This window comes from Alosa pseudoharengus, unplaced genomic scaffold (assembly GCF_046254945.1).
Source record: "Alosa pseudoharengus isolate Yale_2024_CS ecotype anadromous, Long Island Sound unplaced genomic scaffold, YU_APseudo_1.1 YU_APseudo_1.1_scf_24, whole genome shotgun sequence".
Taxonomy (NCBI): Eukaryota; Metazoa; Chordata; class Actinopteri; order Clupeiformes; family Clupeidae; genus Alosa; species Alosa pseudoharengus.
The window spans coordinates 8,461,731-8,485,054 of record NW_027468689.1 but is presented as its reverse complement, the minus strand read 5'-3'; the positions used below and the strand labels follow the sequence as shown (position 1 = coordinate 8,485,054).

The following is a 23,324-nucleotide window of genomic DNA, read 5'->3' as shown; positions in this document are numbered from 1 at the left end:
AAGACTCTATCATTGTTGCTTATTTTATTCTTTCATTGGTATTCATTCATTTGCTTATGTCTTTTGTAAATCCTTTGATGGATTAAAATATTCGTTAACATCAGTCATGTCAGTCATGGAGAAATCTTATGAAAACTGTCAGCCCCTAAGACTGTGCCTATTGCTCAAATGTATGGTCATCTAATGTTGAATGTCAGAGTAATAACACTAAAAAACACACCTTAATATTACACCATCATTTCTAAAGGAACAAAGTTTACCGTATTTTCCGGACTATAAGTCACACTTTTTTTCATAGTTTGGCTGGTCCTGCGACTCAGGTGCAACATACATATATTTATATATATGTTTCTTATACTCCGGTGCGACTTATAGTCCGGAAAATACAGTAATAAGAAAACCACAATTAACCTGATGGATTAGAAGAATGAAGTAAATTGTTGGGGTAGAGTGAAATATTATTCCTAAAATTCCTGAAGAGATTAGAGTGAAATGTTATTCCTGAAATATCTGAAATGCTGTATTTTTGAGAATGTCTTCCTAAGTGTGCTGAAAACCCATATTATAAATGTTTCAGAACTTTTATTTAATTTCCACACTATAGGTTGCAAATCATATATGAACAACTTCCTCTATACAATCCTCCATATAAGAGTATAACTGGAAACTTTAGTGTTTGTAAGTGCAACTGAAGTGGAGAATTCTGGTTCAGAGTTGTGAAAATGGCAATAATAGATTAAAATGGCTGTCGGCAGTATTTTAATCTATTCAAAATACCCAAATTCAAAACTCCCACTGTAATAACATTTCACTCTAATATGTCCAAAATGAAAAACAAAAAAAAGTATTTTGAACCTTACTTCCTCCACTGTTGAGGTTTCTGTACTTAAAATATATACAAATGATTGCGTATTTCAGTAGATAATGGTGAAACATACACAGCACACAGTGAACACACAGTGAGGTGAAGCACACACTTACCCGGAGCAGTGAGCTGCCTGCTACAGCGGCGTTCGGGGAGCAGTGAGGGGTTAGGTGCCTTGCTCAGGGGCACTTCAGCCGTGGATGTGGGCATGGGAGAGCAGTGCTCACTTCCCCCGCCCACATTTTTCCTACTGGGTCGGGGATCGAACCGCCAACCCTTTGGTTACAAGCCCGAAGCCCTAACCAGTAGCCCACGGCTGCCGCATTTACATACTTATACATAACATTCCAGAAAAGTTGCAATACAAAAAAAAAAACACTCAGCTATTTTCATAGTTTATTGCAAACAAGTTCAGATGAAAGCACTAAGGTAAAGACACAGACATCAGGTACAGACAGTAGTTGTGTTGTTCGCATGTGTACAAAACATGTTACAAAAAACTAACATGATAAACAGGTATAGATTACAGTACAGAAGAGTCCAGTACAGAACATAATGATGGGCATCATGGGCATCAACCCAACTTATACGCAGTTACAGATGATCCAGTTAAATGACAAGTTGAATATTTTATAATAAAAGTAACAGTGAACATGACCTAAGTTTAGGGATTTTTCAATTACATACTGTATGCAATATAACAAATATAAAACCTTTGATTTTTTTAAAATATATAAGGCATAATAGTGAACATACATTTATAACTTAGTTATTAGTTTTCTGTTTCCATTCCACGTGTCCAATAGAACACCGTCTGTTTGCCCACACAGGTTTAAACATTATTACTTCCCTGTAACGCCTTCTGTAAGAACAGCTATGCAAGCACATTAGAGGAATAGTCAGATACAGAGCCTTGTAAATATCACCATGAACATCACTACACTTTTATGTGTAAGTAAAGATACTTACACACACACACACACACATTTTCACAATATTTTTGCATTGTAAACATATACTGTATGCTGCAATATTTTCCAAATGCATGTTTGTCTAGCATGGAAAATAAACAAACATAATACACTTTGTGAGTTTGGTGTTCCAGTTTTACACAAAATTATACAGAGGTGCCAGATCGACCATAAGATCACTTAATGAAGAACTACCAAAAACTGATCATGTAGTGATCGCTTTCTGGACATAAAACTCATTCTGTCTGAGGGTCATTAACCAGGCGGTGAAACCGCAGAGTGGATGCAAACTACTGACCTGTATGATAACTCAGGCTCCACAACTGAAGCGTTCCATTCGCGGAGTGTAAAAATATTCTTAGAGCATTGGTATAAATGTTTTGATCATACGCACTGCCATCACGTCTAGTGTAGACAGTTCCATTGATTACATTAGAACCTAATTGTTGCAGTAGACGCTCGCGAACGGAAGGCTTCAGTTACTTGCCCAGCGTAGCCTCTCTGTCACTTATGTTTTACCAAGAGTTTGTTTGTCCCATTAAGCAGCATTGTGGGAAAGGAGAAACTGCATTACTGACACCACCAAGATGCTTAGTGGAGATGACTAAAAGGTCTGAGGAAGGCATCAGGTACGAGAGGCACAAATACCCTAGCCATCACCGTGGGAAATCTAGGATGCTTAGAGAGGCACAAATACCCTAGCCATCACTGTAGGAAATCTAGGATGCTTAGAGAGGCACAAATACCCTAGCCATCACTGTCGGAAATCTAGGATGCTTGCTGGCTGGAGCTGGTCTGTAGGTGTATCAGCTGGACTGTAGGAGTCTCAACAACTCTGCATAAATGTGCCCTCTATGGAGAGAGAGATGCCAATGCTTAACATCCACAAAGACACATGCATGGAGTTAGCTACAACGCACAAGAGAAATCCATTTAAGACACAAGGAAAGGTTTTGGTCAGATGAGACCAAAATAAAACATTTTGGCCAACCCTCAAAGTAGCACTGGTCATGCCTCCAAAAAGTCCATACTGTGAAATATGGCAGTAGGGTAAAGTGACCAAATTTCTGAGATGAAAAACCATGGAATGTCCAGTTCAACTGTCAATATCATTCAAATGTCTAATGTTTTTATCTACAAAATGTGGGACAGAACTGTTTTTCATGTATTTTGACTGGGGACTGTTCTTGGAAAACGGGGATGTCTGGTCACTCTACAGTAGCGATGAGTGGGGATGTCTGGTCATTCTACAGTAGGAATGAGTGGGGATGTCTGTTCACTATAGCGATGAGTGGGGATGTCTGGTCATTCTACAGTAGGATTGAGTGGGGATGTCTGGTCATTCTACAGTGGGGATGTCTGGACACTATAGCGATGAGTGGGGATGTCTGGTCACTCTACAGTAGGGATGAGTGGGGATGTCTGGTCACTATAGCGATGAGTGGGGATGTCTGGTCACTCTACAGTAGGGATGAGTGGGGATGTCTGGTCACTATAGCGATGAGTGGGGATGTCTGTCACTCTACAGTAGGGATGAGTGGGGATGTCTGGTCACTCTACAGTAGGGATGAGTGGGGATGTCTGGTCACTATAGCGATGAGTGGGGATGTCTGGTCATTCTACAATAGGAATGAGTGGGGATGTCTGGTCACTCTACAGTAGGGATGAGTGGGGATGTCTGGTCACTATAGCGATGAGTGGGGATGTCTGGTCACTGACATAATGAAGAACTACCAAAAACTGATCATGTAGTCATTTCTCCCCTCTTAAAACTTCCACTTGGACAGTAAAGTCCCCTCGACGAGGCAAGTGGGGGTGAAGATCTTTCCCTATGAAATGGGACACCACTATATACAAATTAGCGTAGCGAACGTGCTCTCCTCGTCAACGTCTCTACCGGTAGTAGCCTACTACTATTTTTATTCAGGAAAATCCAGGTTCCAGTGGTCGTGTTGACTGTTGTGTGGGCTGTGTTGGTTTATCTATGTCTGGTTAATCAACAGAGATATTTGTGTTCATGTGAACGCCGGAACACACATCCTAAATATTGATGAAACTACCCAGATCAGATACTGTATATAACGTTATTTGATGGGCAGACTCTCTCAAAGCACTTGGCAGATATCATGAACATCGTCAGATAGCTTCGTGAGATATTTTCTAACATTAGTGTTCAAAACTCGACAGTCCTTTGGATGTGCATTAAACTAACATATTCCAACATATTTCGAATTTTTAATATGCTTATTTGCAAAAATATATGATCAATGCAATTGTTCCTTTCCAGCGGTGTCAGCCATCTTGCTTGAAAAATTTGGCCGGCTCGCAATGTATCCGGGGTTATTTCATGTCCCACTTTGTTTTAAGCCTGCATCGGTCCTGGCTATATTTTGAGGGTTGATTTTAAGGGGGAAATAGCATTACCCCTTACTCTCTAAACTAATGGGACACCCTACCCCTACATGTTCACGCGCAAAAACGAGGGTTAGGGCAAAAATCTAGGGGAAGGAGAGGTATTGGGACAGGCCCTTAGAGAGGCCACAAAGACCCTAGCCATCACTGAGACCCTGAGGGCTGAGGGAATATTCCCAATGTTAATGGGATGTGTCCCTGTACCTCCGACGACGATATACTCACTTTCTGCTTGTTTTCCCTGGCTCTGCCATGGCGAATGTCTGAGAAACTCCATCACTACCTTGTTGTAGCCGGTGCCTGGTGTGTATGTGTGTAGTGCAGTAAAACAATTTGTTACATTGCAAGACCGCAAGACTTTCTGTGTCTGAGAAAGTTGCAAGGCTGGTTTATCCGCTCACAGGCGATAGAGGGAAGCGAGACGGCCACCATTCACCCCAGAAAAAAGTCATATAACCTTTCCAATGACTCCGAAGCTGTTAAGTTAAGGTAAATTAAGCTAAAAAAAACCTGCATAATTCCCCTTTAATGTGTTAGGTAGCGCAGTGTTTTCCAATGTTAATGTGTTAGGTACAGCAGTGTTTCACAATGTTAATTTGTTAGGTAGCACAGTGTTTCCCAAACTTTTTTTCTTGCAACACACTATTGCCTATGAGAAAATCTCACAGAACACCACCATGGTATTAAGCATACAAAAGCCATAACGCTTTTACTTGCTGCTTTTACTGCCCCCTGCTGCCAAAGAAGTCAGATATTTTGGCGTAGGATGTCAGGAAACTTTGAACCTATAGCATTATTGTAGCCTATTATCTCTCTGTTTCCCCACTTAAATGTTCTTTTTTTTCTGTTTAATGTAACACAAGGTCAGGTTCATGTTCAGGCATCGGTTTTAAGTCTTTTGTTAATGCTTTCAGATCCACCATGATGGAACAGACAACTGCAGCTGTGTTGTCGTGCCATGTTTGAGGTGTGATTGGCTGTTGGTTGTGTTGTCATGCCGTGTTTGAGGTGTGATTGGCTGTTGGTTATGTCGTCATGCCATGTTTGAGGTTTGATTGGCTATTGGTTGCACGAGAGTGTAACAATCCTTGATCACTAATGGTATCAAGAAAGATGGATGAATGTGTTAAATGTTATGCGGATTTAGATGCAATTTCGTGAAATTTCAATTGCTTATGATAATTTTGAATAAATTGTCAATGATTATTTAGTGCAAAGCAAAAAATACCAGTGGGCCAACACACAGCTTGGGAAACACTAGAGTAGGTATAGGAGGAAGTATTTTAACTTTACATTGTTAAAGCATTACAGACGAAGTAGTAGCCTACTGATACTACGGTACCTAAATATATGCAATTATGTTGAATTATCCAGAAAATTGTGATAGCTTTCAAATGTATTGAGTACTTTTGCAAGACACTGTACATACATACGTCAAACATTAGGAAGGATAATATTTAAACACATGCGTTTATTTGGGCATATCAGAAAGCATAAGTCCTAACATCATAATAAGTCATACATAATAGTGTACAGTAAAATGTAGGCTTGTATAATTAACAATAGGTATGTAGGGTTCCTGCTGCCTTCCCATAAAACAACATGTAGATGAAATTTAGATCATATGTATATACTGTATCTATAGGTAAACTAGGTATATTATATCTATATTGCAGATCAAAGCACAGGATAATGTCCATATCTACTAACTACTGCAATGATAACAGTCATATTAATTGTGACAGAACAATATGTGTTCTGTGTGAATGTCACCTGTTAAACAACAGATCTCAAATCAGCATGACTTACCATGGATGATAAAGTAGAAGGTATCATCCATATTTTGTCTTGTTGCTGTTATCGCCCTGTTGTTAGAATGAATGAAAAACCCCTCACAGTGTGCAGACTCGAAGATGCGCTCTCTGGCACGTCCCCCTTTCATGTAGAAGACAAAGGCCAAGCTTTCGTGGTCCTCCTTGGAGATGCATTTCAGTTTGCTCTTTTCGTATGGCTATGATAAAATACACATAGATAGATAGATAGATAGATAGATAGATAGATAGATAGATAGATACTTTATTGATCCCCAGGGGAAATTCAAGGTCTCAGCAGCATACAGACAACACATACACATTCTTTAACAGCAGAAAAAGTAATTAAAGTATATAATATAAAAACACAACTAAGCAATAAGGACAGTAGAAGATAAAGAATATACTAAATATACAAAAATACAAATTATACTAACTAACACTTAATCTAAATCAATTCTAAAAAAAGTATCCACATAGTGGTGATTAATCAATCAGAGGCGCTTGCAATGACTGAGGCAGGGACTGAGCCTGTCTAAACATGTATGATTTCACAAGCAGTAAGACTCCAGATACTAATGCCCATTAGTCTCATGAATGCATCGTGACAGTGACAGAGCTCAGTGCCTACTACACACAGCTGTCCAAGCAACCATTTGACACATGATTATGGTACCTACCGTTACATTTATTATCGCCTCAAGGCTGTCTGGATGTCTGGAGCATCGGATGAACTTGTCAGTCCCCGAGAAGTTCAAGACAACAGGTACTCCTTTAGAGGAGCCGTCCACATGGTCGGACTGGTAGTAGTAGATCGTAATTTTTGCTTACCAACAAAAAGCAAAAAAGCCCATATTTTAATTGGCTTCACGTGTTAGCTTTTCTACATGCCATCTCTGTTAAAAAAATATCAGATTCTGTGACAGTGGGCTCTGTATATATGTATTACTGTTAAAGCAACACCAAAGAACTTTTCCTCTGTCACACACAGTATTTTGTTTATCCAGCACCGGCTTTGCAAATAACAATGTCCACAGACAAGGTAGAATATGTTGCATGATTTTATGAAAGTATGATGTATTGCGACATCAGATGCAAGTCAAATTTGTAGTTTCTCATGTCTCATTCCATCGAACTACAGATCTGCTACCCGATCCGGCAAACTTACAAAGTGCAGTTATAGCCGATAGAGGGCAGCGAAGCGAATGCAGAAGTGCCATTCACCCTGTTACAAGTTGATGAACCACTGAAACGATTTTGGAAACATTATTTTAAGGTACAAAAAACTCTTTGGTGTTGCTTTAAAGGTGAAAGGCTGATGAGGCCTCTCAGTAGTGTTACTTCTTACCTGGATTTTTTTTCATTCGTGTCTGATTGCCAACAGGGTTGACATACAACCTACTCAGAAGACCCTCCAAGGCAATGTTCTCTTGTATTTTATCATGTAGAAAATCAGAAATTCCCCTCGCCACTGAAAAATACAGAATGAAGCTTATGTTTCCTTACATTCCAAACAACCTCTGCTGCTGAATGGGTCTCCATTCTGTTTTAATGACAATTAGGTGAAGAGAAGATAGGACTAATCTCAGTTCTGTGTTCTTGAAAGTGTCTCGACATTTCCTTTTGTCATAAAGCGTGGTCTATGGGCTGCACTCAGTGAAAACAAAACCATGTGGCTGTATTTGTTCATTAAAGATGTCATACCCTTCTGAAGTTGATGACAGCAGCTGGATTGAATGAGTGCCCCTACAAACTATGACCCATCTAAATGGGTAACTTTAAGCTCTCCATGCATTTGCATAGCCATGCATAAGTTGTCCCAAACTGACCCCGATATCATCCACGCACATTTCTTCAAAGATCAGGGGCTGGTTTCCCAAAGCCTTCTTAACGCTATGTAGTTTGTACCTCTACCTCTTTCACTTATTTCCCAAAAGGTACTTTGCTATGAATGTCTTTTTTGTATGTTGTTCCTTGGTAGTAATGTTTCGGCTTGCGACGCTAGTCACCACCACTGTAGCCTATACAATCTTTAGAAATCTCCGTTGTGCATGCAACTCAAAAATTCATAAAAAGGATTTTATGTAAGTAGGCTCTGCCATCTTCTACAATGTTTTATGTGGGGGGTTGCTTTTATTGATAATGTTAACCAGTGACACAAAATACTTAATTACAGCAGTAATTAAAAGAGGCTGCTGGTCAATTAGCTGTGATTTGAAAACAATACTATTATGAAATCATATTAAAATTATTCAAATATGTTCTTGATATGGAGTGATGAAAGATTGCCTAACGAGTAAATTTGTAAGGGTGGTATAGCTGGTTATACCAGCAGATTGCTGATCGCTTCCACCTCCAGACTTCATGAAAACTTTGTTAATTAATGGGTACATAATTTCATTTCTTCTTCATCCATGATAAAATTAATGTTATTGGAGGCAATATTTAAACAATGTTTTGTGTATGTGCAAAGAACACACTGTCTTTCATAACGCTGCCATGCACCGCCGCGTGAAGTGAAAAATAGATTTCTGAGCAATCAATGTCAACCAATTCAGCATCTTCAGGATGGACAGTGCCTTGTAAGTTGGACGTAAGGAGCTTTTCGTAAGAAGAATCCTAAGGGACCATGGCTATACAGGTAAACATATTTGGTAAGGTTTACCTTTGGAGTCTTCGTAGCTCGCTAAGAGATGAGCGTTATCGGGAAACCGGCCCCTGAACATTTCAGACAAAAGTCCACCAATTGTACCAAGGTGTTGTACACTGCCCCAAGTCCTTCAACTGTACAAATGTATTTCTGAGACTACATAATTAAAGCTGAGGAAGGACCTTGAAATGATCTATCTTTAATTCTACCTCCTCCTCTCACTGACATGTCAATTGCTTTAGGCAGGCAAAAATAAATCTGCTACATGGAGCAATTACAAAAAGAATATGTTGAAAGAATGTAGAATACTGTGTTATTTAGGCAACTTGTGAAAAGTCAGGGAAAAGGCATAATTCTAACCTAAGGAGACCCTTCTGGACGTCATAACCACTTCATCTAGGTTGCAGTCGGTGCCACCACAGTCCTCGCAGGTCTCCCCATGGGCACAGCCCCTTCCTCTCACTACAGACATGTTGGTGTCCACCATCTCCACCAGCAGCAGGATGTCGTCCTCCTGGTCACAATCATCTTCCACCTGGAGATTTTCATCACTACTACAATCGTCTGGGTCTCTGGATGTGTTCAGACACAAGTCCAGGACATAGTCTTCCTTCTTGACTGGACAGAGGGCACCTGGTGTCTGATGTGGCTTCTCAGAGTGGTCACGGCTGGGCTGGTGCAATGTCTAGCAGGACAGTACAAACACCATAATCAATACATACACAACCCACAAAAAGTGACTTAACCCTACTAACACAGAACGTTTAGGGAACGTTAGCCTATGGTTCTCTAAAGGTTAGTTCGAACCAAACCAAAACCTAATGTTTAGGGAATGTTCCCTCTGGATTATGCAGAAGCTTAACGTCCCCTAAATGTTAAAAGACCCAACCGACTGAAATGTTCCCCTCTGCTTACACTGTAACCTCCATTCGCTAGTTCAGGATCAGAAATTTGCATAAAGACATGCGATAGAAAAACGTGTTTGGCGAGGTCTCTGACCAGGGTCCTGAAGTGTTTCGTGGGATCGTGCAAGAGTCAACTGCGCAGTCATGCAGGATCCCGTCATACACCGCTTCTCCCGAACTTCCATTTGTAGACGCCATTAAAGGAATTATCCGGAGTAAAATGCACTTTAGATCGATTTACGGATGATTGGGGGTACATACGTTGAGTTGACATCAAAATCATGTCATTCGGATGTGTTTTGAGAAAGTTCGATTGTACCGTTTTCAGTCACACAACTCGTAGCCTGGAAGTGAGCAGGGCATTTCAATTTCGCCGCTACAAAACGCTATTTTTATACCTCTTCTACAGTTCCAAACAACATAACACTTACGTGGTAGTGAGTAGAGGGTCCCTAAAGCCAAACCGAAGTATCCCGAGGTCTTTATGTGGTCGAATAGAGAGTCCAGAATGAATTTCATCAAGCCAGTACCTTTCCGGAAATGTTGCCATCTTTGCTGTCTTATTGCTGGGTGTGTTGTAACACGCTCTGGAAATTCACAATTTCGTCGCCGTTTAAAAAAAAAAAAAAACATAGTCCAGTATTTCTTTCGAAATTGAAATGAAGTTGTATGGACTGGACTATGTTTTTAAAAAAAAAAAAAAAAAAGGCGACGAAATTGTGAATTTCCAGAGCGTGTTACAACACACTCAGCAATAAGACTCCTACAGCAAAGATGGCAACATTTCCGGAAAGGTACTGGCTTGATGAAATTCATTCTGGACTCTTTATTCGACCACATAAAGACCTCGGGATACTTCGGTTTGGCTTTAGGGACACTCTACTCACTACCACGTAAGTGTTATGTTGTTTGGAACTGTAGAAGAGGTATAAAAATAGCGTTTTGTAGCGGCGAAATTGAAATGCCCTGCTCACTTCCAGGCTACGAGTTGTGTGACTGAAAACGGTACAATCGAACTTTCTCAAAACACATCCGAATGACATGATTTTGATGTCAACTCAACGTATGTACCCCCAATCATCTGTAAATCGATCTAAAGTGCATTTTACTCCGGATAATTCCTTTAATGTACAACAAAAATACCATCAAAAACGCCTCCATAGCCATGTTAGCATCTATTAGCCGCATATATCAGCTAACACCATAAAAAATACCTCCATAGCTATGAAAACATCTATTAGCCGCATATATCAGCTAACACCATCAAAAACGCCTCCATAGCCATGTTAGCATCTATTAGCCGCATATACATGTAGCAGCGGACGGACACTTTGGAGGAGAAAATGAGAGCTGTTCATGCTCTTGAGAAGCTTCCAGTCACCTCTCACTGCTCCAGAGGATGCTCTGTTGCTGTTGTCCTGCTCAAGACACTGAGCGGCAGGATTTCTGCAAGAGTCTCAGTGAACAGGAGAAGAGGAACAAAATGGTAATTAAGTGGCCATTGATAAATAAATTTGGACCGAAACATGCTGCCAAGAGACTTTGGAAACAAAATTGAAATAAGATTTGTGAACCAAACCTTGTGTGCATAAAATGTGAAAAAGACACTCAAGCACAAGGAATGTTCAAGGAGTTTTTCCAGTGATATAACTTTGAAGTATATGATATTGCTATGTTTGAAATGTAATCATATTTTGAAGTGTAAACCTGTGCAAAGTTAATTCATGTTTTGAAATGGAATTTGTTGTATGATGTATAATCATATCAGCAATGGTGCAGGTGACTGTGTAAGGACCAGGTGCAGAACACAATGCTCATGTAACCACCAAATGTGGCAGACATGAGTATCCTGTTTGGGGGGTCGTAGCACGGTAAATCACCGGACTGTCAGAAAACCTGCTCGAACCAGAATTGGGTGAAATGTTCAACGTACCACAGTCAGACCACAGAGTATAAAAAGAGAGAGAGAAAATAAGTTTGAGAGTTATTTGAGATGTTGGGACTTTGAGAGTTTAAAGCGGAGCGTTGAGACCTGAAAGGGGTGTTGTAAGGTCACGCAGGGCCGCTACTAATTACCATGGGAAGAACTAAGAAGTACTTTTAGTTTTAACTCTTATTTTATTTGGGGTATTTTTATATTTTTGATTGTTGTACTTTTTAGCATGACTTTTTTAGTCTTGTATAATAAACTACTTCTAGTAAGGAGTTAAAATTCTTTTTTTTGTCCGGTCGCTCTCTAAATGGAAACATTTTCCTTCCGGTGTCTGTGGAATGACCCTGTTATTCGACTTCAATTACATAATGTGTGTGTGCTACCCCGCTGTGTCCACCTCGTGGACAGTATCTTTAGCACTTCCAACCAAGCACTATTCTTTTCCCATTTTGTTCCCACGCTTCTGAAAACATACATATTGCTGTGAAAAATATTGAATGTACATTTGTTTTGTTTTGTTTTGTTTTGGGGGCGTCTGAGCGATCTCAGACTAGAGGACCCACTTCCCTATTGCCTTGATGCTCGAAGTCATTAATCTTTGTGTGAGTTTTGACACCTTTTGAGCTCCACCCCTAGAAATTCACCCTTTCCCCAGCTCTGCTACCATCGACCATTCCCCTCCCCGGAACCCTGGAACTCCTTCCGCTCCCATTATGTGTAGGTCCCTGTCAAAATCAGAACAGTATTAACTGTCCACCTCCCGAAGTCAGCCCAAGCCAATGTCTCCCCTAATTAGTAATATTAGTTATTAGTTAATGGGCAATTCCACGGAAAATTTACTTTTTGTCACATCCATAACGCCAGTGAAATGCCTTGGCATTTGTATGATGTGAATGATAACATTCATTTTTTGTGCATTTTTCCTCATGTACATTCTTCAACCAAAAATAGCAAATGCTCAAATTTCATGTAATCATTCACATCATACCATACCATCACATTTTATTGGCGTTATGGATGTTACAAAAAACATACATGTAATTTTCCATGGAATTGCCCTATTGGAGATTCAGTGAACTGCAGAACTCCTAGTGGAGATTCAGTGAACAGCAGCACTCTTAGTGGAGATTCAAAAACCCAGGGAACAGCAGCACTCTTAATGGAGATTCTTGAAGTACTGTACCCCCCTTTGTGCACGAATTTTGAATATTCCAAATAGTAGTTCAGGCAGGGACTCTGACATGCCTTTGACAGACAATCACAAAGCACCACATAATCAGGATGACATGACACACATACACATAACCCATGGTCAGAATCAATTAAACTTTTAGCTGTAACATTTTTCCGGATTAAACATTTGTAACTCAGTGATAATGCACCCAGGGAACAGCAGCAGTCTTATGTACTCTTATGTACGCACACATTTGTTTTCCTTTGTTTCCTATTAGGACCAAAATGCCCGATCGATAGAGCCCAATTGTCCCGATAGAGTAATTAACACCCAAGTACAGTAGTTAACAACCGAATAGAGCTTCAGAGCACCAAAGCATATGAACTTTTGTAAGTTTTGATGTCAGTACTTGCAACACTGTGGTTTCACTTCCAGAACAAAACAAACATGTTCCGAAACAAAGTGATTTGAAAGCTGAAGACACATTGAAGGTGTGAAAACATACCAGCATAGGACTGCCTTCAGACAACTTTTCCGCAAACATCTCTGGAGATAAATCTTGCAAGTCTAAGCCATTAATCTTCAGAAGTTTATCTCCTCTCCTGGGTGTGCACAAACACAGATATCACAATTACTGCTAAAACCATAACCATGACAACGGTTTACGACAATGGTCTGCTTTCTTGTCAAATGTGACATATGATTTTTTCCCCCAGGTCAGCTTTTTCTTAGCTTTGGCCTCTTTTCTCTTTGAAATATGATTATGTGTGACATGACCAGATGCGGAGACACATGAATGACGTCTAGCCGTCAGAGACCTCAGTTCACTTACCTCATAAAAAATCCTTTCTTGGCTTTCTTATCCTTAAGAACAGTCTCGACTTCATAGTAATGCTTCCCATCCCTGACTGTATGAAGGATGGAGACACCACCATTGACAGGCGTATGCTTCACAGAGAAAAGAAAGTCAGAAGACCACTCATGCCAGGACAGTTTGCAGATTTCAGCAACTTGGTAGTGTAATAGAATGCAGATTTCAGCAACTTGGCAGTGTGATAGAATGCAGGTAGTGTAATAGAATGCAGAGGGCCAGTAGAATGCTCACCTTCACCTCCATGTTGCCTCGAGTGCAGGGGGATGGAAAGTGGTTGTGCTGCCACAAGGACCGCGGATGTTATACTCAACTGGGTTCATTTGCATAGTGTAGGGGTGGAGACTTGCAGGAGGAAGTTGGACTCACGAAAGCAGAACCTTCTAGGCGAATAGGGGAAATGGCTATAAACGTACATTTGAAGGGCAGACAATAATATATTGTTTGTGACAAACTGCTGAATGAAGACTGAATGAAGCCATACACAAAAGCTTTGCTTAAAAAGCGGATGTAGAACCACTAACAAAGATGTTGAGTCACTACTCGCTTGCAGAAATCAAGCATCTTTTCAATGTCAATATTATTCTCAATTCATTCATAACACTTTCATACACAACACCAGTTGACCAAACAGCAAACAAACAAAGTAAAAAAAGACTATATCATATATAATATAGTTTAACAGTACAGTATAACATTTATGTGCACCAAACCTGTTACTTTGTGGGGGGGTGGTATAGGTGTGTGTCTGTGCGTGTGTCTGTATGTATGTGTGTGTATGTATGTGTAGTGTATGTGAAAAGTTGTGTAAGTTATTTAAAACCATTTATTGTTTATTTCTCTTTTCTGTAAGTCAGCTCCAACACAGCATACACATCAGCCAGCATGATGATGAACAGCCTTGTATATCATCAGCTGTGTAATTGTTGTATATAGTTCCTTCTTTCTGTCCCCTCTTACAGGTACATTGAACTTGACTTGTAAATATTGCATGTTTGTTTGAAATAAATCACATTTTTTTATCACTAAATAAAAAATGACATTTATTTCCGTAAAGCACACACCTCATATTGTTCACATTTGCTCAGAGAGTATCCCTCCACCATGGTAATTATATTGCCAGATTCAGGACAGTCTGCCCTACACAAACATGAAAGGTATGTATGAGCTGTCAGCTTGCTGTGGTGAGATACATATCAAAATATAAGAATTGTATAATTCACTTCAAAATCAAACAATGGAAGTATTAATACATGAATGGTGGTGGATCTGGGTAGCCTAGACTCTGCTGAAGAAAAAAACCCCATATAGCATGTGTGAATGGAGAGATGGGCAGAAATGCATCAAAAACTATTTTGTTACAAACTACAACACTGGCTCATAAAATGTAACAAAATAAAATACAAAATACTGATGTGAAAAAAGTATTTAATTAAAATACAAGTATTTAGTAATTTGAAAATACAAAAATACCCACACAATAATCATGGTATACCAACTTTTAAAAGAAACTACATGGCATATTATTGAAAATGTATCCCCAAGAGACAAGAAATACTATTTTCTGATTGACTGGCAGAGGGCTATTAATTCTGTACATTGTGGCTCTTGTGAAGTAGATCTGATAATAAATGTAACTGACAAGAAGCAGACCTCGCAACAATGGTATCAACTGTAACATAGCAAACTACCCACCATCATTTCCATAACCAATGAATGTAGTACGACAAATTTAACAGGTCGGCCTCTTTTTAAACTGAACTGCATTTCCCTTTTTGTGCTATAAATGCATGCCTATTGCCTACTTACATGACTGACAACATGGGGGACAAACAGAATAATGTATACGAGACATAAAGACATGGATGACAAACAATTTCCTGCTTTTGAACTCAGATAAAACAGAAGTCATGGTTTTAGGTCCTAAAAAGATGAGGGATATCCTATCCTCATCACAGGCTACATTTACTGATCTCCGACTATCCTCATCCACATGTGTTAAAAATCTAGGAGTTACAATTGACCAAGACCTATCACTAAGTAATCACATAAAACAGATTACCAAAGTTTCATTCTATCATTTAAGGAACATTTCAAAGATAAGGAAGTCTTTATCCCTACCAGACGCTGAGAAATTAATCCATGCTTTTGTCACCTCAAGGATTGATTATTGCAATGCTCTATACGCTGGCTGCAATAACACCTGTCTAAAGAGCTTACAGCTTATACAAAATGCAGCTGCTCGCACACTCACTAGAACTAAAAAATATGAACATATTTCCCCTATCCTGGCATCTCTACACTGGCTGCCTGTTAGAAGTCGCATTGACTTCAAAATATTACTTCTAACATACAAAGCCATTAATGGCCAGGCACCAGAATATATTAAAGATCTCCTAGTTCCATATAACCCACCCAGACCGCTACGATCACAGAATACTGGCCTTCTTGTAATTCCAAGAATCTCAAAAACTACAGTAGGAGGCAGAGCTTTCAGCTATCGCGCACCCCTCCTCTGGAATAATCTTCCTACCTCAATTCGACTAGCAGACACCCTCCCTATTTTTAAGTCTAGACTTAAAACATACCTCTTTACTGCCTCCCATAGTTAGGTATGGTGCGTGGAAATTCACCCACCTCAGGGTTTTTTGGAATGGACCACCCTGCTGAGTCCTCGTGTGACTGGCACCCCAGTCGCACGTGCGATGGTGGTCACTGACCATACCTGCGCTGGTGTCGACTACCCCTCACCATGCCTTAGTTATGCTGCTATAGCATAGTGCTGTCATGGACTTTTCATGTGTCACGCCGTACAACCCCCCCCCTCTCCTCTCCCCCCTTCTCTCTCTCTCTCTCTCAACTCTCCCTCTCTTGCCTATTCCCACCATGGTATACTGTAACAATATATAGTACTACTGATTACTTATTGACATTAACCATTCTGATTTTCAGTAATACTAACCCACTCTACATCTCTCTTTCTTCCCCCTTACTGTACCTCACTTGTGAGGTATATCATCACCAGCCATCAACCATCCGTGTGTTGGCCCTCCTCTCACCCATCTCACCTGAAGTCCCATCCTCGACTGCCCTATTACTGCCCCCTATCTGGACTCCTGGCCCGTACAGCCTAGCGACCCACCACCAGCCTATGACAACTCTGCCTGGATTACTGGCCCATCCACCAACCCACCACATGCCCCTCGGAAACTCCCTTCCCCTGGACAATCCCAATGCTGGACTATTGAACTTTCTGTCACTAAATCAGGAATAACGAATTACCATACCGGATACGTAATCATCCCACCTCTTGTAACTTTCAGCTCAAGTGCTTAACACCATGTCTTATTCTCTACACCCGACTATCATATGCATTTGTCATGTATACAGACCTTACTGTCATGTACTGACCCTAGGCAGATGGGTCAGGCCCTTGAGTCGTGGATCTGCTCGAGGTTTCTTCCTATATATATCTCCAATTCTAGGGAGTTTTTCCTCGCCCCTGTTACCCATGGGCCTCTCTCTTGCTTTCCTTTTCTTCCTTTCTTTCCTTCTTTCTCTGATTGCCTACATTCTGTAAAGCGCCATGATACATGTGTTATGTTTTGGCGCTCTATAAGCACAATAAATTGAAATTGAATTGAATAACATCCTGAAAGGGGTCCCGATATACAGAATTAATTAACTTGGTAGAGAAAACTCTTTTCACATCAGGGAGGTCTTTGCGTCCGTCTTCTCCAACGTTAGCTATTACAGTATATAGGGGACTGCCCTTTGTGTGCCTTGCGTCAGACGTGGCCAGCCAATCATGGCTGGCATTGTGAGAAAGTGCTTCTGAGGGATACGCGGGGAGGCGTACCCCATATGTGAGATACCTCACTCATGCTATCAGAGAACCGGGGTTACGGTCGTAACCTGAAGTTTTTGTGTTTTCCACTATTGAAGTGACTTAAGTGAGTAGCCTATTTGAGGATTTTGAGATATATTCTTATTCCATATACATTTTTTTATTTTGCTATTGTTGCTATTCTTCCATTTACACATTTTGAGTTTTGTGAAATATTAACAATTGCATTACATTGACGATGGATGAATTAAACTTGTCTGGTATCGGTAGGGGTCAGAGATCAAGGGCTAGTCCACACGTACCAAACCCATCTTTTTTCCTCCGTCTTCCCTGGAACCGTATCAAGAATATTTGCGTCCAAACGGATCCATCTTAACACGACTCAACACGTTACTTCATATTCCAGGCCTATGGTGGCACTGTTTGTTACAGAAATTGACCAAAGCTTGCGCACTGTAGGCTTTACAAACAGACAGGCTACGAAAATGGCTAGTGCAAGGAAACCAGAATTGTTTGTTTGGACTGATAGTGAACTGTCAACTGTAGTCAACTGTAAAACTAATAAACTTCATTTTTACGGTTTGTAAAGGGTGCAGTCCCGTCCTTTATTTGGCTAACGCAGGTACAAATAATCTCCTTTACTTTTTTTGGTTGTAGGATAGTCCGCGATTCACATTCGTTTTTGCTATCACTGCAAGTGCATAGGCTACTAAATGCTAGGCCTACCCAAGTTCTAGGCTATTCCGTCGCCACATTTAAAATATTGCTATAATACCTTCGTTAGTAACAGTCGATACTTTTGCCTGCATCAAATCGCGCATTCTCATTTAGTGCGTATCTACCATAGGCTTGAGATCTAAGCGTCTTTGTATGCTCATATCTGACTTCACTACTAGACTATGAATGCATTTATTTATGTTGTAAGACATGTAAAATAAATGAATGACACAGGCACTACATACAAATCAATTTAAACTTACACCGCACTTCCCTAATAACTTCTGACTAGTTCTCTCACGTCACTGACAGTAGCTAGAAAAATCATCAAAAGCATCAAAAAAACACCGGGAAAAACACTCAGTCCACCAAGTCATAAGCTATTGGCGCTGCGAAGCACCAGTTGTGATATTTATCCTACTGAGTGTAATCGTAGGTAATGTCATGTATGAAAACTACTATTGTTAGGCAATACTATAAGTGTCAAGTCCAGGGCAGCTGAGGTGTGGCGATGACATCATCAATACGCAAGTATGCGGTTTCGCCGTCCAAACGAACTCACAAGGGTTACGGTTTCAGATTTTTCTACCCTGGGACCAGGTTTCAAAAAAGTGCGGTTTCGGGCAGTGCGTTTACAGGATTTGTTTGGACGATCGGCCAAGACGAAGCAAAACCGGTGCGTTTAACCCAAAAAGCGTCTCCGTGTGGACGGGGCCTAAGGCTTAGTCCACCGCTACGGACCGTAGGTGGTCATAGGAAGGGGAAAGTTATGACATCTACCCCGTATCAGCAGTCAATTCTCATTGACTGCTGAAGTCGCCTAGTACAGGGATGGGCAAACTACGGCCCGCGGGCCGGATCCGGCCCGCCAAGCACTTTCATCCGGCCCGCCGAGCATTTCATTTAGGCTAGTTATCAGGCTGCTCGCTATTTTTTTCCTGCGATAGACGTTGGTTAGCTTTACTGCAAACTGCTTTTCACTCTCCTTAGATAACGTTTACAATGTCAATGTCAAAACATCATGTTAAATAGAGATAACATCATGTTAAACTAATTTAACTCTTAGTTATCTCCTTTGCAGCAGATCTAACGTGAACATATGCAATCCATTTAATTGGGAAAGCGTCTGCACTCACGAGAGGGAGAGAGAGCCGCAGGTTCCAGCTGGCTTGTGATTGTTGATAATTGATATCTCCTCCTTATAAGAAAGTTTTAAAAGGAAATCATGAAGGCAACAGTAGTTCCCACTACTGACCATTTAAAAACTGTGAGAGGGCCCAGCCGTAGGTACAGCACTAGCCATAGTGGAGCAGGCAGAAGATCGATCATTGAGAAATAAACGTGAATTAAAGCGACTGTCTTAAAGCGATAGTGTACAATTTATACATTTGTTTAACAGCATAAAATTAGCAGTATTTTTAAAACAAATTAGCACTATTTTAAAACAAATACTTTTCATACTAAATTATAGGCTATAAAAAATGTATTTTTTTAGGCGTGTGTCGTCGGGGGGAGGGGGGGGGTTGTGTGGCCCGCCGGCCAATTTTCAAAACCCAATGTGGCCCTTGAGCCAAAAAGTTTGCCCACCCCTGGCCTAGTATCATTTAGTCATTTACATTAAATATGGGCATTGTTGGATTTACAACACGGTTACCATGTTAACGTTAGGCTAAGGTTAATCATGCTGGTCTCTCAACGCATAAAGTTAAGTAGACGTTGTAACCGTGTTGTAAATCCAACAATATCCATATTTATGATAAATACTTCTACCAATTATGAGTATATTATAAATAAATATGTTAATACCTTCTTTCCCGATTCCCACTGACACTAGTAAATGACGCTAGGCGTTGTGGACTTCAGCAGCCAATGAGCACTTAATCTCCCCTGAATTTTTGATCGGTTGACAATTGTGGAAGAAACGTAACGCTGTCCACAGTTTTGAGCGAGTACAGAGATGAAGTTGACCGAGCCCGACAGAGATCTCCTGAGCGAGCGGAGGAACAGTTTATGTGAGCACATACAGTGAAACTGAAAGAAAGGGGGCTGATGTTGCACATACAGTGCTGGCCAAAAGTATTGGCACCCATGCTAAAATTGACTGAAAAGAGGAATATAAAAATCATCTTTTGGAAATTGATCTTAATGCCTTAAGTGAAAAATTAGGAAATATCTAACCTTTAAGGACACCAATTTTCTTAGTGAATGAATAATGTATCATAAATAAATAAATGTTCTTCCTTAAAATACAGGGGTCATAAGTATTGGCACCCCTATGTTAAATTCCCATAGAGACAGGCAGATTTGTATTTTTAAAGGCCGGTTATTTCATGGATCCAGAATACTGTGCATCCTGATAAAGTTACCTTGGCCTTTGGAATTAAAATACCCCCACATCATCACATACCCTTCACCATACCTAGAGATTGGCATGGGTGTTATTTCAGTTAGCCTATTAGCTGGTTTGATGCTCATTGAGCTTAATGCAAATCAAACCAGCTAATAGGCTAACTGAAATAACACCCATGCCAATCTCTAGGTAAACAGTTGCTTTAAACCTCTGCAGAAGTTGTCTCATTTGCCTAAGCAAAGGCTAACCAGAAATGGCTACAAAGGTAAACTAAACGCCATCGTTTTGGTTGTTAGTTCGCTGTCGGCGGTATTTTCATGAAACACCCAGTACATGTGCATACTCTCACAAAGTCTGCCACCTCTCCGCGATTGGCTATTGAAAAACTTTGTTTGAAATCAGTGACATTCCCCCCGCCCTATTTTCCCCTGAATCCAGGCGTATTCCTCTAGACTAGCCAAGAGTAGCCTAAAGCAGTGGTTTTCAAAGTGGGGGCCCGCGAGGGGGTGCCAGGGGGGCCTCAGCAAGTTGGAGGGAAAAATAAAAGCAAGAAATAAATACATTTGAAACATTTAAAATGTACTATGAGGGTTGTTATACAATGGCATTATAATAATGTGACGCATATCTGAATATATATCCCATGATAATGACTGGGAATAATAGTAGAGTGATGGCTCTCATATAGCAGAAAGCCCCAAATAATTTTTTTACACACTGTATGCTCCATCGCGATGTGGTTGTAGCTAAAATAATTATTAGATTAGCTTAATGTATTTATACATTTGCCGTAGTATTGTCGATGGGTTTAATTAATAAAACATCAAGGGGGTCCTTGGCCAGAACCTAGTGAGTGGTATTTGGGGGGCCTTGTTGTGGAAAAGTTTGGGAACCCCTGGCCTAAAGGATACAGTATTTTAAATGGTTATTACCTAGCCTACGTCGCCTTTGATGCTCTGATTTTTAACCCCTGAAAAAAAATTGTTGATCTGAAAAATCTATTGTGTGGCCACTTCGACTGGCCTACGCGGCCATGCGCACACAACTTAGAGGGAACATTGCTCACAAGCTGTAGAAAGTGTTATGTTTGTGTGGCAGTGCACTACCACCTAGCCGCCTGGCGCGCATACTACATCGAATTTTACACACTTTTGCATCACTGTATGCACGCAGACCCCCCCCCCCCCAAAACGCTTGTATAAACACGGAATAAAAAGTTAGAACGCAAAGGCCACTTTTACGTTTGCTCTTCACATCATTTCCATCTAAACATGGCCTTAGCTAGTTTTTTCCCCCTTTTTTTCTCCATGTAACTTTAGGGGCTCCATACATTTGTTCTGTATATTTTTCTTATTTCAAAAATATTTTTTGATGGATTTGTGTAGACTAGTGTCAGTGTACTATGCACTATACTATGCAAGTGTACTATGCTGTATTAGTGTCAAGTGTACTATGTGGGATTAGAACTCTCCCCAACAGAACACTCTGGAAAATAGACAGAATAGAAATACATGGGTTTATCTATAATAACTTTCTCCAAACCATAATAACAACAGAACACTCTGGAAAATAAAATACATGGGTTTATTTATAATTGTAGATAGAAAATACTAAATATAAAACTATATATGTATATATTTAAGATAAACAAATACAAGAATTCCAATGTATAATATAACATAATAATAATTAAAAAATATATAATAATTCTACAAAATAATTTTAAAAAGATGCAAACTGGTTACAAAGCAGACTAAAAAGTCAGAGATGGAATAAGGTTGACACAGATGGCTGGCACAATTTTGAACTTTAAAGGTGCAGTGAGTGATTCTGCATGACATCATGTTGTTGATATATGAACCAAACATTAAATTAAACACTAGAAAGTAGGGTTGGGTATCGTTTGGGTTTTATCCGATACCGGTGCTTAATCGATACTTTTAAAACGGTGCCGGTGCCGAAACGGTGCCTGAACCGGTACTTTGTTTTAAAATTTTTTTAAATTAAAATGGTCTAATTGCTTTTTTTTATTGATAAGACAAATTTGAACATGAAATTGAACTGTTATATTCAAATTACTATCAATATCTCATTGCTCCTACAAATAATACATTTAAATGTTAAAACAGCTTGCCATGCATGCCCACTCTGCTTTCAAGTTTACCCAGTGTAGGCGGTTTGCCATAAGGTAGGCTATGTTAAAACCGCTTGCCATAAAACTGCCAGGTCATGGACAACGGCATTTGCAAGCAAGCAAATCTAACAGGGACTCTACTTTCCAGTTAATTCAGTGTGTTCCCAAATGCTTCAAGAAATGTCATGTCTTAACCCATAACACGCAGTAGTTTTGAACATGTTCGGCTACATGTCGGTGTTGAAGTGTTTAGATTCCCAGCGCTATAAGACATTTTTAACAGCAACTATGGCTATGCGCTAACACCAGTCAGCTGATTTTAATTACGGAGATGGTTTCGTAGCCTCTTTGACAGCTCAGTGACATCAGGTATGTAACCTACATATTTATGTTTTTGCCAGCTTACTTTTAACATTATCTTCATATTCATTGTGATGCTATATGGGCCTCATGCACATGAAAGAATATGCTATTATGTTGTTTAACACACCGTGATAAGTTTTCACCTTACAACTTTGCTGATAACATTTCAAATAAATGTCAGTTAGCGCATTAGCAAGGATATAGTGTAACGTATAGGCTAGCCTACTGTTGATGTTGTTTCATAGACTTTTGCTTGTGTGTAGTTAGGCCCACTGCTAGATTTTGACAGGAGCTCACGATATCGCTTTAAAGTAAGCTACT

The 23,324-nt window shown here is 40.1% G+C and overlaps 1 protein-coding gene across 1 annotated transcript; it reads right to left on the bottom strand.

Annotated features, from left to right (window-relative positions):
* Positions 1 to 1,249: 1,249 nt before the first annotated feature.
* il1fma (interleukin-1 family member A) lies at positions 1,250 to 13,889 on the bottom strand. Its single transcript, XM_076303032.1, has 8 exons — positions 13,827 to 13,889; positions 13,554 to 13,669; positions 13,227 to 13,323; positions 9,070 to 9,394; positions 7,408 to 7,530; positions 6,740 to 6,885; positions 6,058 to 6,259; positions 1,250 to 2,688 (listed from the first exon to the last, which is right to left on the bottom strand). Exons 1-8 carry the CDS (start codon positions 13,836 to 13,838, stop codon positions 2,663 to 2,665), a joined length of 1,047 nt encoding a protein of 348 aa, XP_076159147.1. The 5' UTR covers positions 13,839 to 13,889; the 3' UTR covers positions 1,250 to 2,662.
* Positions 13,890 to 23,324: the final 9,435 nt, after the last annotated feature.